We start from the raw sequence: 12,963 nt of genomic DNA on the forward strand, positions 1-12,963 counted from the left end.
TCTTGGGAGGGAAGAGGTGATTTTAGACCTATGCTTTGCAAAGTTCTTCACCACTGGAGGTTTTTCTCACAACATGTCTGGTTCTGTTGTGGACTGATTGTTGGAGAATGATTGCTTTGATAAGACAAGAAGTTCATCATTGCTGTTAGCGGTAGAAGGCAAATCAGATTAACTGTAGTCTTTTTTACGACTAACAATTCCTATGTAACAAGGTCCCTCCTGGGGAGCTCTCAAGATAAATTGAGTGAGTGGAAAATCGCAGTGCTTCATATTATATCTGCTATGGAAGGATGCCAACAAAATTGTAAAAAGAAGAGCAACCCTCTTCAACCTCAAAAGAATTCCGAATTACAATTCAAGGGCAAGGAAAATTCATTAATAAACAAACCCCTTTTGGAAGTTTAATCTACTTACCACAGTTTGATGGTTGACTTGAATCACTTCATCCCCTGCATGAATCTTCTTGCACTGGTCTGCAGGAGACTGTGTGCAGAGAAAGGAATCATATCAGAGACCTGAGAGTATAACTTAGCTGAAAAGACACTGTAGGTGCTCTCCTTATTAAGACTTGAGGAATAAGAGTGAAGTTCTGAAGAACAAAGAAATAGATTTAAAATGTTATGAACGGAGCTTTGACATGCTTAATGAGTGAGTCTTAAAGTGCAAAGTTATTATACTATTACACGTACATTTAGAAAGCTACCTTTGAAAAGTAACCTAACAACTATTCAGGCCCCATCATGTTATGCTACATAACTTCATTCAGGTTTTGTGACACAATTAATAAGTTAAATCCTAAAACCTCAAGCCTTGAAACTCTTGAAAACAGGGGCGCGATTCTCCGACCCCCCCACCGGGTCGGAGAATCGCTGGCGTGAATCCCGCCTCCGCTGTGTCCCGCATTCTCCGCCACCAGAGATTGAACGGCGGGACAAGGCGGTGCGGGCGGGCGGGCTCTGGGGTCCTGGGGGGGGGGACGCGGGGCGATCTCTCCCTGGGGGGTACCTCCACGGTGGCCTGGCCCGCGATCGGGGCCCACCGATCCGCGGGCGGGCCTGTGCCGTGATGACACTCTTTTTTTTCCCGCCTTCGCCATGGTCTTCATTATGGCGACGGCGGAAGAGACCCCCTCCCCGAGCATGCGCGGGGATAACATCAGCAGCCGCTGACGCTCCCGTGCCTGCGTCGCCCGGCGAAGACCTTTCAGCGCCAGCTGGCGTGGCGCCAAAGACCTTTCCCGCCAGCCGGTAGAGCGAAAACCACTCCGGCGCGGGCCTAGCCCCTCAAGGTGAGGGCTTGGCCCCTAAAGGTGCGGAGACGTCCGCACCTTTGGGGAGGCCCGACTCCAGAGTCGTTCCCGCCACTCCATTACGCCTGAACCCCCCCGCCCCGCCGGGTAGGAGAGAATCCCGCCCCAGATGTGCAATGCATAAAATTGTGTAATGACAAAGAAATGGCTGAGAAATTGAATACATAGACAAAGAAATGGCTGAGAAATTGAATACATACTTTGGTTATATCTTCACAAAAGAGGACACAAATCAGCTACTAGTAATGCTGGAAAATGAAAGGTTTAGTGAGAGGGAAGAACTGAGGGAGATCAACATTAGTAGAAAAATGGTGCTGGGAAAATTGATGGGATTGAAGGCGGATAAATCCCCAGGGCGTGAGAACATGCATCCCAGAGTGCTTAAGGAGGTGGCTCTGGAAATAGTGGACTCATTGGTGGTCATCTTCTGGGATTCTATAGACTCTGGAACTGTCCCTGCAGATTGGAGGGTAGCTCACATCACTCCGATATTTAAGAAGGGAGGTAGAGAGAAAGCAGGGAATTATAGACCAATAAGCCTAACATCGGTAGTGGGGAAAATGCTTGAATCCATTATCAAGGACTTCATAGTGGAACATTTAGAAAGCAGTGGCAGAGCATGTATTTATGAGGGGAAAATCATGCTTTACAAATCTGTTGGATTTCATTGAAGATGTAACCAGTACAGTTGACAAGGGGGAGCCAGTTGATGTGGTATATTTGGACTTTCAGAAGGCGTTTGACAAAGTCCCGCAAAAGAGGTTATTGTAAAATTAAAGCACATGGGATTGAGGGAAATGTATTGAGGTGAATAGAAAACTGGTTGGCAGAGAGGAAACAAAGAGTAGGGATTAATGGGTCCCTAAATTTGAGGGAACAAAATGTCGCGTCTCAAAGCTTGCAGATGATACCAAGTTAGGTGGGGGGGGGGGGGGTGAATTGTGATGAGGATGCAGGGATCCTGCAGCATGATCTGGACAGGTTAGGCAAGTGGGCAAATCAATGGCAGATGCAGTATAATTTGTATAAGTGTGAGGTTTTTCACTTTGGAAGGCAGATTACTACTTGAATGGTTATAAATTGGGAGAGGGGAATGTGCAGCGTGGGTGTCCTTGTGCATCAGTCACTGAAGGTAAGTATGCAGGTGCAGCAGGTGGTAAAGAAGGCTAATGGTATGTTGGCCTTCACTGCGAGAGGTTGGGTATAGAAGCAGGGATGAGTTGCTGCAATTATATAGGGCCTTGGTGAGGCCACACCTGGATATTGTGTGTAGTTTTGGTGGTCTCTTTCTTTGAGGAAGGATGTTCCTGCTCTCGAGGGAGTGCAGCGAAGGTTTATCAGACTGATTCCAGGAATGGCGAGACTGTCATATGAGGAGAGATTGACTAGGTTGGGATTGTTCTCGCTGGAGTTCAGAAGAATGAGGGTGAATTTCATAGAGACTTATAAAATTCTAACAGGACTAGACAGGGTAGATGCAGGGAAGATATTACCAATGATGGGTGTGTCCAGAACCAGGGGTCACAGTCTGAGGATTCAGGGTAAACCATTTCGGACAAATATAAGGAGACATTTCTTCACACAAAGTGGTGAGCCTGTGGAATTCATTACCACAGGAATTAGTTGATGCTAAAACTTTGAATATATTCAAGAGGCGGCTAGATATAGCACTTGGGAAGAATGGGATCAAAGACTTTGGGGAGAATTGAGGCTGTTGAGTTGGATGATCAGCCGTGATCGTGATGAATGGCAAAGCAGGATCGAAGGGCCAAAAGGCCTCCTCCTGCTCCTATCTTCAATGTATCTGTGTATAATTGGAAAATTAAGAATATTACATTTGCAAAGTTCTCCTTCCAGTGTGGAGTTTTGCATGCTGGTAACATGGGTTATAGAATTGGCCCTGCTGCCTTATACAAATATCATCAACCCACATCCCCCTTTCAATGTAGTTCTGCATCAGGAATAACCTCTCACAATTACCTCTTTTAGTATCTGTATTACTAAACATGATTAAAATAAAATCTTCCATTTATGTGAATGTAAAATACTGGAATTGTTCAACAGGTCTGGTAGCATCTGTAGATAGAGAAACAAAGTAATGGGCGAAAATCACCATTTTGGAGACTATGTTCTCCTGCCGGAGCTGAACTGCATCTGATTTGCACACCCCCTCCTTAGCCATGCAAAATTATGTCAAGAAGCACCCCCCCCCCCCCCCACCCCCCATAAACATCAAGCTTTGATTGACAGCTCCTGGGCCACTTCAAACAGAGTCGAGTGCTGACCACTTCAAAATCACTCAACCGTAAAGGGAGGTGATTGGAAAGCACTTAATTCTGTTTGGTGGTCCAGGAGCTGTCAATCAAAGCTCGATGTTTATAAATGTTGTCATCACGGCACTTCAGAGTTACTCAACCACAAGCGAAGTTGAATGAAACAAGCTGATAGCTGTGTGTATGCGGAAGCTGTCAATCACAGCTAGTAAAATCAATATCATAGGTAAATGAAAGACTGGTTTGCAGCTCAAAGATCTGAGGGTGTTTAAACACAGCTGACTGTTTTTCTCCTTCCAGGAATTGACAGGTGCTTCTTCCTGTATCTGTGCCAGCAGGTGTATTGCCCAGGTGAGTGTTAAAGCAGTAACTATTTTCACTGCCTGTTTGGACTGCTCTCCAACTTCCAGATAGGAATCTCTCTCTTCTGGGGGGCTCCCTGACAGGGGTCTCTCGACTGAGGGGGTCTCCTTATTTAGGGGGGTCTCTGTGGGTGGGGTCTCTTTATTTAGAGAGTCTCTGGTGGGGTGGGGTGTGGTGGGGGAGGTCTGTTGGGGTGGGATGGGCAGTTCTTGCATTGTGGGAGGTGGGGGGGGATGGGTGTCCCTAGGGTGGACTCCCCTTGGAGCTACCCCCTTGGCCCACTGCAAGGTTCACTGTGTCAGAGCCATGCTTGACAGGACCCTTTTTTAATTCTCACCCATGTGATTCTTGGCCAAGAGGACTGGAGAATCACGCCAGCCGGGAACATATGGTGCCCAATCCATTAAGTGGATGCAAATTGATCATTTACACCCTTCCCACTGACGTGGGACGCGAACCTCGATCCAAACGCCGGCGGGGGGGTCGAAGCATGGGCATAAATCCTGTTTTCTTCACAACCGCTGGAATCTCCGCCTCATCCGGAACTCCGTTACCGGTGACGCAAGGCGGAGAATTTCACCCAATGTTTCTGGTCTTTCTTCAGAACTGAAGACAGGTCCTTAACAGTTAGCACTGCTTCTCTCTCTACAGATGCTGCTAGATCTGCTAAGTGTTTCCAGCATTTTCTGTTTTGATTACAGATTTCCAGTGTCTGCAGTATTTTGTTTTAGTACAATGGCAGAGTTGGATACGTAATGGTCTGGACTATGAATTAAATATATTTTTGAAGGGTGTAATATGTGGAAAGTGGATCATGCCGGACTACAAAAAGATAATTTTAGAATGCATTCTGCAAGGATTAATATCTTATATGGCAGTCACTGAAATACCCTGAAATAATGAAATATAATAATAATCTTTATTATTGACACGGGTAGGCTTACATTAACATCGCAATGAAGTTACTGTGAAAAGCCTCTAGTTGCCACACTACGGCTCCTGTTCGGGTACACCGAGGGAGAATTCAGAATGTCCAATTCACCGAACAAGCACGTCTTTCGGGACTTGTGGGAGGAAACCGGAGCACCTGGAGGAAACCCACGCAGGCTCGGGGAGAATGTGAAAACTCCGCACAGACAGTGACCCAAGCCGGGAAATGAACTTGGAACCCTGGCGCTGTGAAGCAACAGTGCTAACCACTGTGCTACCGTGCCGTCCATATCTTGGATGACATCAGAACAGTATAAAAGTGCTCTGGCTACACTGAGATTGGGCATAATTTGAAAATTTAAAAGATGTGGTCATCACTATGTCGGTGCTATGGATATTCTTCAATGTGATGTCATCTGTATTAATAGGGAACCCAAGTTTATATGGTGCGAACGGCAGGACATGACACATATTGGCTTTTAGTGATTTTAGTGATCTGAGGTAAGCCGATGTTAACAAGATCTTGCTACTGTCTTCCATTCCCTAAACGTAACAGCAGCAGACATTGAGCTCTCCCTTGAGAAAGCCCATGCCATGCAATATTCTAATGTTTCAAGAGGCAGATACATAAGCTTATTCTTCTGCAACCCACACATCCAAAATTCAATATATTTGTCTGGAGGTGATTTTCCTCTCCTTTGGGTCGAATATTTGATTGATTTTAAAAACGCAGGCATTTTCAAAATGCTAACACCTTAATGCAATGTTTAAAGGGAATTAGCAAATCTCTTTTTTATTTGTTCATTGGGATGTGAGCATCATTGACAAGAACAACATTAGTTGCCCATCATTAATCGCTCTTGCAAACTTTTTGAACCGCTGCAGCCCATGTGGTGTAGGAACACACGCAGTACTGTTAAGAAGGGAATCAGAGATTGACTGAACCATATCAGAAATGGGCAGGTTGTCTCATGAGGAAAGATTGGGCAGGCTAGGCTTGTATCCAGAAGTGTAAGATGTGAAATGATTGTAATATATAAGATCCTGAAGGTCTTGATACGTTGGATATGGGAAAGATGTTTCATACTGTGTAAAAATACAAGGTCCAAAGATCCAGAGGAACATGCCTCTTACAGACCATGCTCATTTCTGAATGTTGATTTGAAGTTATTGTCTAAGCTATTGGTGAGGCAATTAAAGGGAATCCTTCCAACGATTGTTCAGGAGGATCAGACTGGGTTTATAAAGGGCAGGTTTTCCAGTAATAATGTTAGCCGACTGTTGAATGTGATCCAGGCTTTCCAGAAGCAGGCGCTGGACAGACTGACAATCCCCTTGGATGCGGAGAAAGCCTTTGGTTGGGTGGAGTGGAATTATTTAGGGTGTACATTTAGAGATTTGGTCTGGGTGAGGAATATGTCAAATTGGTTCAGGTGCTATAACATAGACCTTTGGCATCGGGGCTTATGAATGGTTTTAGGCCTGAGAACATTGGTCTGCAGACTGCGACCGAACAGAGCTGTTCCCTATCTCCCTTGCTATTTTTGGCAGGCATAGAGCCATTGGTGGAGGCTATTAGGCGGGGCTGGGTTGTGGGGAGAAGCCGTGTAAGAATACGCTTTATACAGACAATGTACTGCCGAAGCCGGATGTCTTGGTTCCCGCTACTGTTGACATGGTGAATCGACTTAGTGGCTTCTAATGTTATAAGATCAATTTTATAAAATCAGAGGTGGAAGAGCTGAGGGGGCAGACCTCCCCCCCACCCTCTTGCCAATTTTCGTTTTAGGTGGTTTCTGTTGTGGTTGAAGTATCTGGGTGATACAATTTTTGGCAGTTATATGGGGCCGAATTCCCTCAATTGATTGCTTCCATTAGGTGGGATTTGGTTATTTGGTCTATCCAGCCGATCTCATGGTTGGGCAGAATTGCCTTGATTAAAATGAATGTGTTGCCTAAATTGCTATAACCCTTGCAGATGTTGCAAATATTGTTGTCAACTAGAGTTTTAAAGAAGATCAATGGAATGATCAGTTTGTTTATTTGGAATAAGAAGAAGCCTTGTCTAAAGTTCGCCAAGCTGCAGGTCCTGGGTTCTAGGAGGGGTTCGGGTGTTCCGAATATTAGATTATACCAACTGGCCTCTCACCTTAATTTGATAAGGGATTGGGTTACGACAGAAGCTGCCTCCATTTGGCTTAATATTGAGAATCAGTTGGTTTACCCTATGCAGGTCTTGTTATTTATGCACCATTAAAGTAGGTTCTGCTAGATGCGATAATCTTATTATCATTAAAACTTTTGAAGTACAGCGAATGATCTGCCAACTAGAAGGGATATCTAAACTGACTTCCATTCTTGACTTCCCACCTGGATTTATGGACTATGGATTCGATATTTGGCGGGATAGAGGCACTTATAGGCTAGAAGACATGTTCAGTGATGCTTCATTGACATCCTTTGAGCTTCTATGCCAACAATTTGACATCCTGAGAAACTCCTTTATTAAGTGTTAGCCACCTGGTGACTTTATACTTAATACGTCAGTGTTGCGTCTTGACTCCTGTTTCCCACATGGAAAAAGTCCTAAATTCTGTGAAGGTTAAACAGTTAATTAGCAAGTTTTATGACACCTTACGTTCTAGATCCTGTGAGAGTACATCAGGCACCTTGTAGTCTTGGGAGAAAGATTTGGCAACTAATATTTATGAGGAGACATGGGGTAGTATATGGGATTATCCCAGAAAAAATTCTGTTTGCAATAGAATGAAGGAGGCTCAGTTTAAAATACTGCCCTGCTTGCATATCACGCCTACTCTGTGATTTGATCCTGCTATATCCTCAATATGCCTAAAATGCCTGGTCGTTGAGGGTGATTATATACACTGCGTATGGACCTGTATTGAGATTCAATCCTATTGGTATAGTGTAGTCAGGGAGCTGGAGAGGCTATCTGACAGAGCCTTAGAGTGTAATCCTTTGTTCTATGTAAGGGCTGGTTTAGCACAGTACGCTAAACAGGTGGTTTGTAATGCAGAACAAGGCAGCAGCGCGGGTTTAATTTCCGTACCGGCCTCCCCGAACAGGTGCTGGAATGTGGCGACTAGGGGCTTTTCACAGCAACTTCATTGAAGCCTACTTGTGACAATAAGCGATTATTATTATTAAATTATGGATCTTCCAGATGGGGGAATTAAGGACATTAATGAAATAAGACTGTACAATATCCTGGGTGGGATTCTCTGTTCCCCGACGCCGGTTTCATAATTGCTGATCGGGCGGAAAATCACTTTTTACAGCTGAATGATTTTGGATGCTCTTCCCCCTCCAAAACAGCGTCACCGAGGAGCACGCTGCATGCTGTTGGGACGGTCCCAGAACATCACCTGAAGGCCCTCCGCCGATGCTGCGCCCCTGATGGGCCGAGTTCCCTACTGCGCGGGGGACGTGTGGTCTCAGCGGCTGGGAACCCGGCGTGGCCGCTGCAGACTGTGTCCAGCGATGCCAACAGTTGGGCAGGAGCCAAGCTGCTGGCCGGGAGGGCTTCGGCGAGGGCTGGGGGGATTGGTGTTGGGTGGCCCGATGGGGTGTCCAGGTCGGCTTCACGCGCGACCGGCGCCACGTTGTACAGAGCGACCACTGCAGGTCGTCGCCGTGTGCGTGCACAGCCACGCACCCGGCAATTCTCCAGGCGCTTATATCAGGAACGCCGTGCATTTTACGTGGCACGGCTGCTAGCCCCTCGCCGGTCGGAGGACCGGTGCTGGGGCCGCACCAATATTTTCCATGTAAAACGCCACAGATCCTCTGGATATAACCCCAAAATCGGAGTATCCACCCCCTAATTTTTGCAGCTCGCAAAAATATCCTCTGCTCCTGGATCAGAGACAAGGGGCGAGATTCTCCGACCCCCCGCCGGGTCGGAGAATCGCCGGGGGCTGGCGTGAATTCCGCCCCCGCCAGTTGCCGAATTCTCCGGCACCGGAGATTCCGCGGGGGCAGGAATCGCGCCGCGCCGGTTGGCGGCCCCCCCCCCCTGCGATTCTCCAGCCCGGATGGGCCGAAGTCCCGCTGCTAGAATGCCTGTCCCGCCGGCGTGGATTAAACCACCTACCTTACCGGCGGGCCAAGGCGGCGCGGGCGGGCTCCGGGGTCCTGGGGGGGGGCGCGGGGTGATCTGGCCCCGGGGGGGTGCACCCACGGTGGCCTGGCCCGCGATCGGGGCCCACCGATCCGCAGACGGGCCTGTGCCGTGGGGGCTCTCTTTTCCTTCCGCCTTCACCACGGTCTCCACCATGGCGGAGGCGGAAGAGACTCCCTGCACAGCGCATGCGCGGGGATGCCGTGAGCAGCCGCTAACGCTCCCGCGCATGCGCCGCCCGGCAATGTCATTTCCGCGCCAGCTGGCGGGGCACTTCCGCCAGCTGGCGCGGCGGAAATCAGTCCGGCGCGGGCCTAGCCCCTCAAGGATATGACTCGGCCCCCCAAGATGCGGAGGATTCCGCACCTTTGGAGTGGCGCGATGCCCGACTGATTTGCGCCGTTTCTGTCGCCGGACATCGCGCCGATACCGGAGAATTTCGCCCAAGTATCCTTGAATTCATAGCCGGCATAAAATGTTCATGGAATGAAACCCGATGGAGTTCCTGATATCTGTGATCCTTTCTAAGTCCGAAGCATTCGTAAAATAAGGGACACCCATCTCCAATTCATAGGCTCCACCTTATCTGACTTATGCCTATTAGGTTTCCCATGAGCCATATTGTAAGTCTTGATCGCGTAATCTCGCAAGGCCTATGGTGTTATCCTATTGTACTTATATCACCTTATCCGCTTTTTTCTCTCCCTAATCTGCTTATTGATTGATCTGGTATTAAAACTGGAGGCACTGGTTCCTTAAGTCTGTTTTTTCAAATTCACCCTGTCTTGTTTGTTCCCATATTTGCAATAATTCTTGTTCTGTACTGTATTTGCTTTGCATTGATAATTCTTTTTTGTTGTGTTAATTGTAAAAAATTGAAATCTCAAACTAAAATAACTATTAAAAAAAAGTCTCTGGAACTCCCTTCCTCAAAAGGGGGCAGAGACTTTGAATGTTTTCAAGGCAGTGGTAAATGGATTCCTGATAAGCAAGGGGGTGAAAGACCATTGGGGGTAGGCCGAAAATTACAATCAGATCAGTCAGAATCTTACTGAATGGCCCGAGACCTACCCCTGCTCATAATCCTTATGTTCATGTGCTTCTTTTTTTCAGCTTCCTTACTCTTTTGGAATGAATCCATGACAACTGGAAATTCCCAGTACTCAAGGCGCAGCAAAAATTCCCAATGCAAGTCCCTGATCTTGGACAACAGGGCAGCCTATACAAAGGAAACCTCTTGCATGCATTTTAAGCATTCAATGACAAATAAACTACAGGGGGGTTATTGATTTTTTTTCAGGATTATGTAATTTATGTGTTTGTTGTATTGGAAGTCTAATTTCTAACTGTGTATACTTAACTGTGATAAAAAAAAAGGAAAGGAATTATACCAATCTCATTAGCCCAACTAATAAAGAGCTCATTAAGCAAGGAAATCATCTGATTAACTGAAAACATTGATAAGCCTTGGATTTTAATTACACTCTCCTTATGGTGAGTTGTACTTTAACTTTTGGTATTATGTAATTTGGAAACATATGGGGCTGGATTCTCCGATTTAGAGATTATGTGTGGGAACGGTGGCGTTTTACGACTGAAAAATTGGTGCAAAACAGCCACCGATCCTCCGCCTGGTGGGGTCAAGCAGACACACAGCGTGGAGCACCCGGCTCTAGCTGCCGATACGGGCAGAGAATTGCCGGGTCCGTGGCCACGTATGACGGCGGCCTGCAGCGGCCACGCCGTGCAACATGACGCCGGCCGTGCGCAGACCCGGCCTGCCAAATATTGTCCCCCCGTTTGGCCAGGCTCGTCATCACCGGACCACCCCCCCCCATCAGCGCCCCCAGCCTCTGCCAAAGTTTCCCCCCCCCCCCTCCCCCCCATCTGTGGATTGGCTCGCCCCCGACTGTGCCGGCGCTGGACTCAGTCCGCAGCTGCCATGCCGGGTTCCTGAAAAAAAAAATAGCATGAGAGACCCAGGCTGTCGGGAAATCGGCTGGTCGGGGCGGAGCATCGGGGTGAGAGCCTCAGGTAACGTCACAAGGTCGCTCATACGGAATGCGGCGTACTCAGAGCATCGCGAAACTGGCAACCGGGCACCTTGGCACTGCCAACCTGGCATCGGGGCAGTGCCAGAGTGCCCAGGTGGCAGTGCTAAGGTGCCAGGCTGGCAGTGCAAAGGTCCCTGGCTGCCTGCTGGAGTGCCAGGGCGCCACCATGCCCAGAGCCAGACCACCCAGGACCGCCAATGGCCTGGGAGACCCCCACAGGTACTGTTAGGCTTGGTTTATGTTTGTGTGGACTAGTACGGTTCACAGCAAAATCTCCCAGGCGTGGGTATTCATTTCCGGGTCTTGGGAGACTCCGGCACAGCCATGTTTAAGTGCGGCTAACAGCTCACTTAAATGTGCAAATCTGCATCCCGCCCAGCAAGTGAGATTCAGGTCGCAACGCTTCGCAAAATCCCGCGAGACGTCCCAAGCGTTGCAAATCTGTCGAAAGACGAACCACGAGGTTTAATGGCCTTGTTGCTTCCTGAGTCGGGCATGACAAGGCCGTTCGATTGGGCCCGGTAAAAAACTTTTACGCATGGTGAACAGTGATGATTTAACCAAATATTATTATACAATTTTATCTATATATACATATATATATTATGTGAAATCTGTAGTTCAGGAGTCTTTGTTTCCACATTCTTGGTAGCCTTTTCCACACTTGGCCCAAGGCACATCATATAATAAAGTTGGTTCTTCAGCCTCTAAAGAGGCTGTTGGTTCGACTGTTGTAGAGTCTGAATTCGACTCAGTCGTGATCGTAGGTCCAGAGATTTCCCAACTGTGTGAATCCGATGTAAACCTTTCCGATACCGACTCTGAAAATTCTCTTTTTGAAGTGACGATTTAAAATATGTACACTTATTTTGGTATTGCAAAGACATTGGCAAGGGACATAAAATTGAAGGAATAAGAAATCGGCAAAATGGGAATCCGAAAGAAAAATAGACAGGTATACAATGGTAACATGTATACAGGTATGGGGCCCCTAACTTTGGGCCTCCAGTGATCGACTACCATAACCGGACTCCATTAATTATCTACCATGTTGCTTCCTGGTATTAAAAAATACCAGGGGCATGTTTGGTGCCTCCCGGGTTGATGTTGTCATGGTCGCACCCATGTGCTTTCTTGCCATTGTTCCCCTCTGGTCCCTCTGTTTACCCTGCACTCTGGCTGGTACCTCCTCCCTCCCTTTCTCCTATCCCCCTGTACCCTCCCTCCATTTCTCTTCTTCCACTATCCATTTTGATCCTCCCTCACCATTCTTGCACCTCCACCCCCCTTCCCTTATTGGTTTCTGGTCACAAACAGTTCTTCAAACAAGCCGGTGAATTGCTTCCATGTGTTGCGGAAGCCCTCTTCCCATCTTCTGAAGGTTAATTTTATCTTTTCCAGTTTAAGAAATTCTGCTAAGTTGGACGGCAGTCTACGGCCTTGGGTGGCACTCCGGCCGACCAGAAGGCAGAGGTCTCCTCCATTCTTACCCATTCCGCTCCGGTTTCTTTGATCCACCCGTACTCTTTCTGCTTTGGCTGCCCAGTAGTAGAATAGGAGGTTTGGAAGGGCTAGGCCCCCACATTCCTCCTTCTTTTAGTATGTTTTTTTTTAGATCCTAGGGTGTCCCCCCCCCCCCCCCCCCCCCCAACACACACACATACAAACGCCATGATTAATTTGCCTTGGGGATGAGGATCGGGAGGGATCTGAACAGGAACAGGAATCTAGGCAGCACTCGGGTCATCTGGGACTATGGTGACTTTACTTATTACACATATAAGGGTAAGTTGGGTAGGGGGGGGGGCGGGTATTCACCCTGTGGGGATGGGTTGGGCCTGGGCGGAGGAGATGGGGAGAGTACCGTGGGGAGGAGGGAATGCCGTGGGGGTA

At 47.7% G+C, this 12,963-nt stretch overlaps 1 protein-coding gene across 3 annotated transcripts in view; it reads right to left on the reverse strand.

The window, feature by feature from the left end:
- LOC140420938 (connector enhancer of kinase suppressor of ras 2) overlaps positions 1-12,963 on the reverse strand; it is a 986,283-nt gene that overhangs the window by 443,720 nt on the left and 529,600 nt on the right. For all 3 annotated transcript variants that reach the window (XM_072505113.1, XM_072505112.1, XM_072505114.1), the window contains exon 8: positions 415-483. In XM_072505113.1, the coding sequence (XP_072361214.1) occupies positions 415-483 (69 nt within the window). The remainder of the gene's footprint in view (positions 1-414; positions 484-12,963) is intronic.

Source organism: Scyliorhinus torazame, chromosome 5 (assembly GCF_047496885.1).
Source record: "Scyliorhinus torazame isolate Kashiwa2021f chromosome 5, sScyTor2.1, whole genome shotgun sequence".
Classification (NCBI taxonomy): domain Eukaryota; kingdom Metazoa; phylum Chordata; class Chondrichthyes; order Carcharhiniformes; family Scyliorhinidae; genus Scyliorhinus; species Scyliorhinus torazame.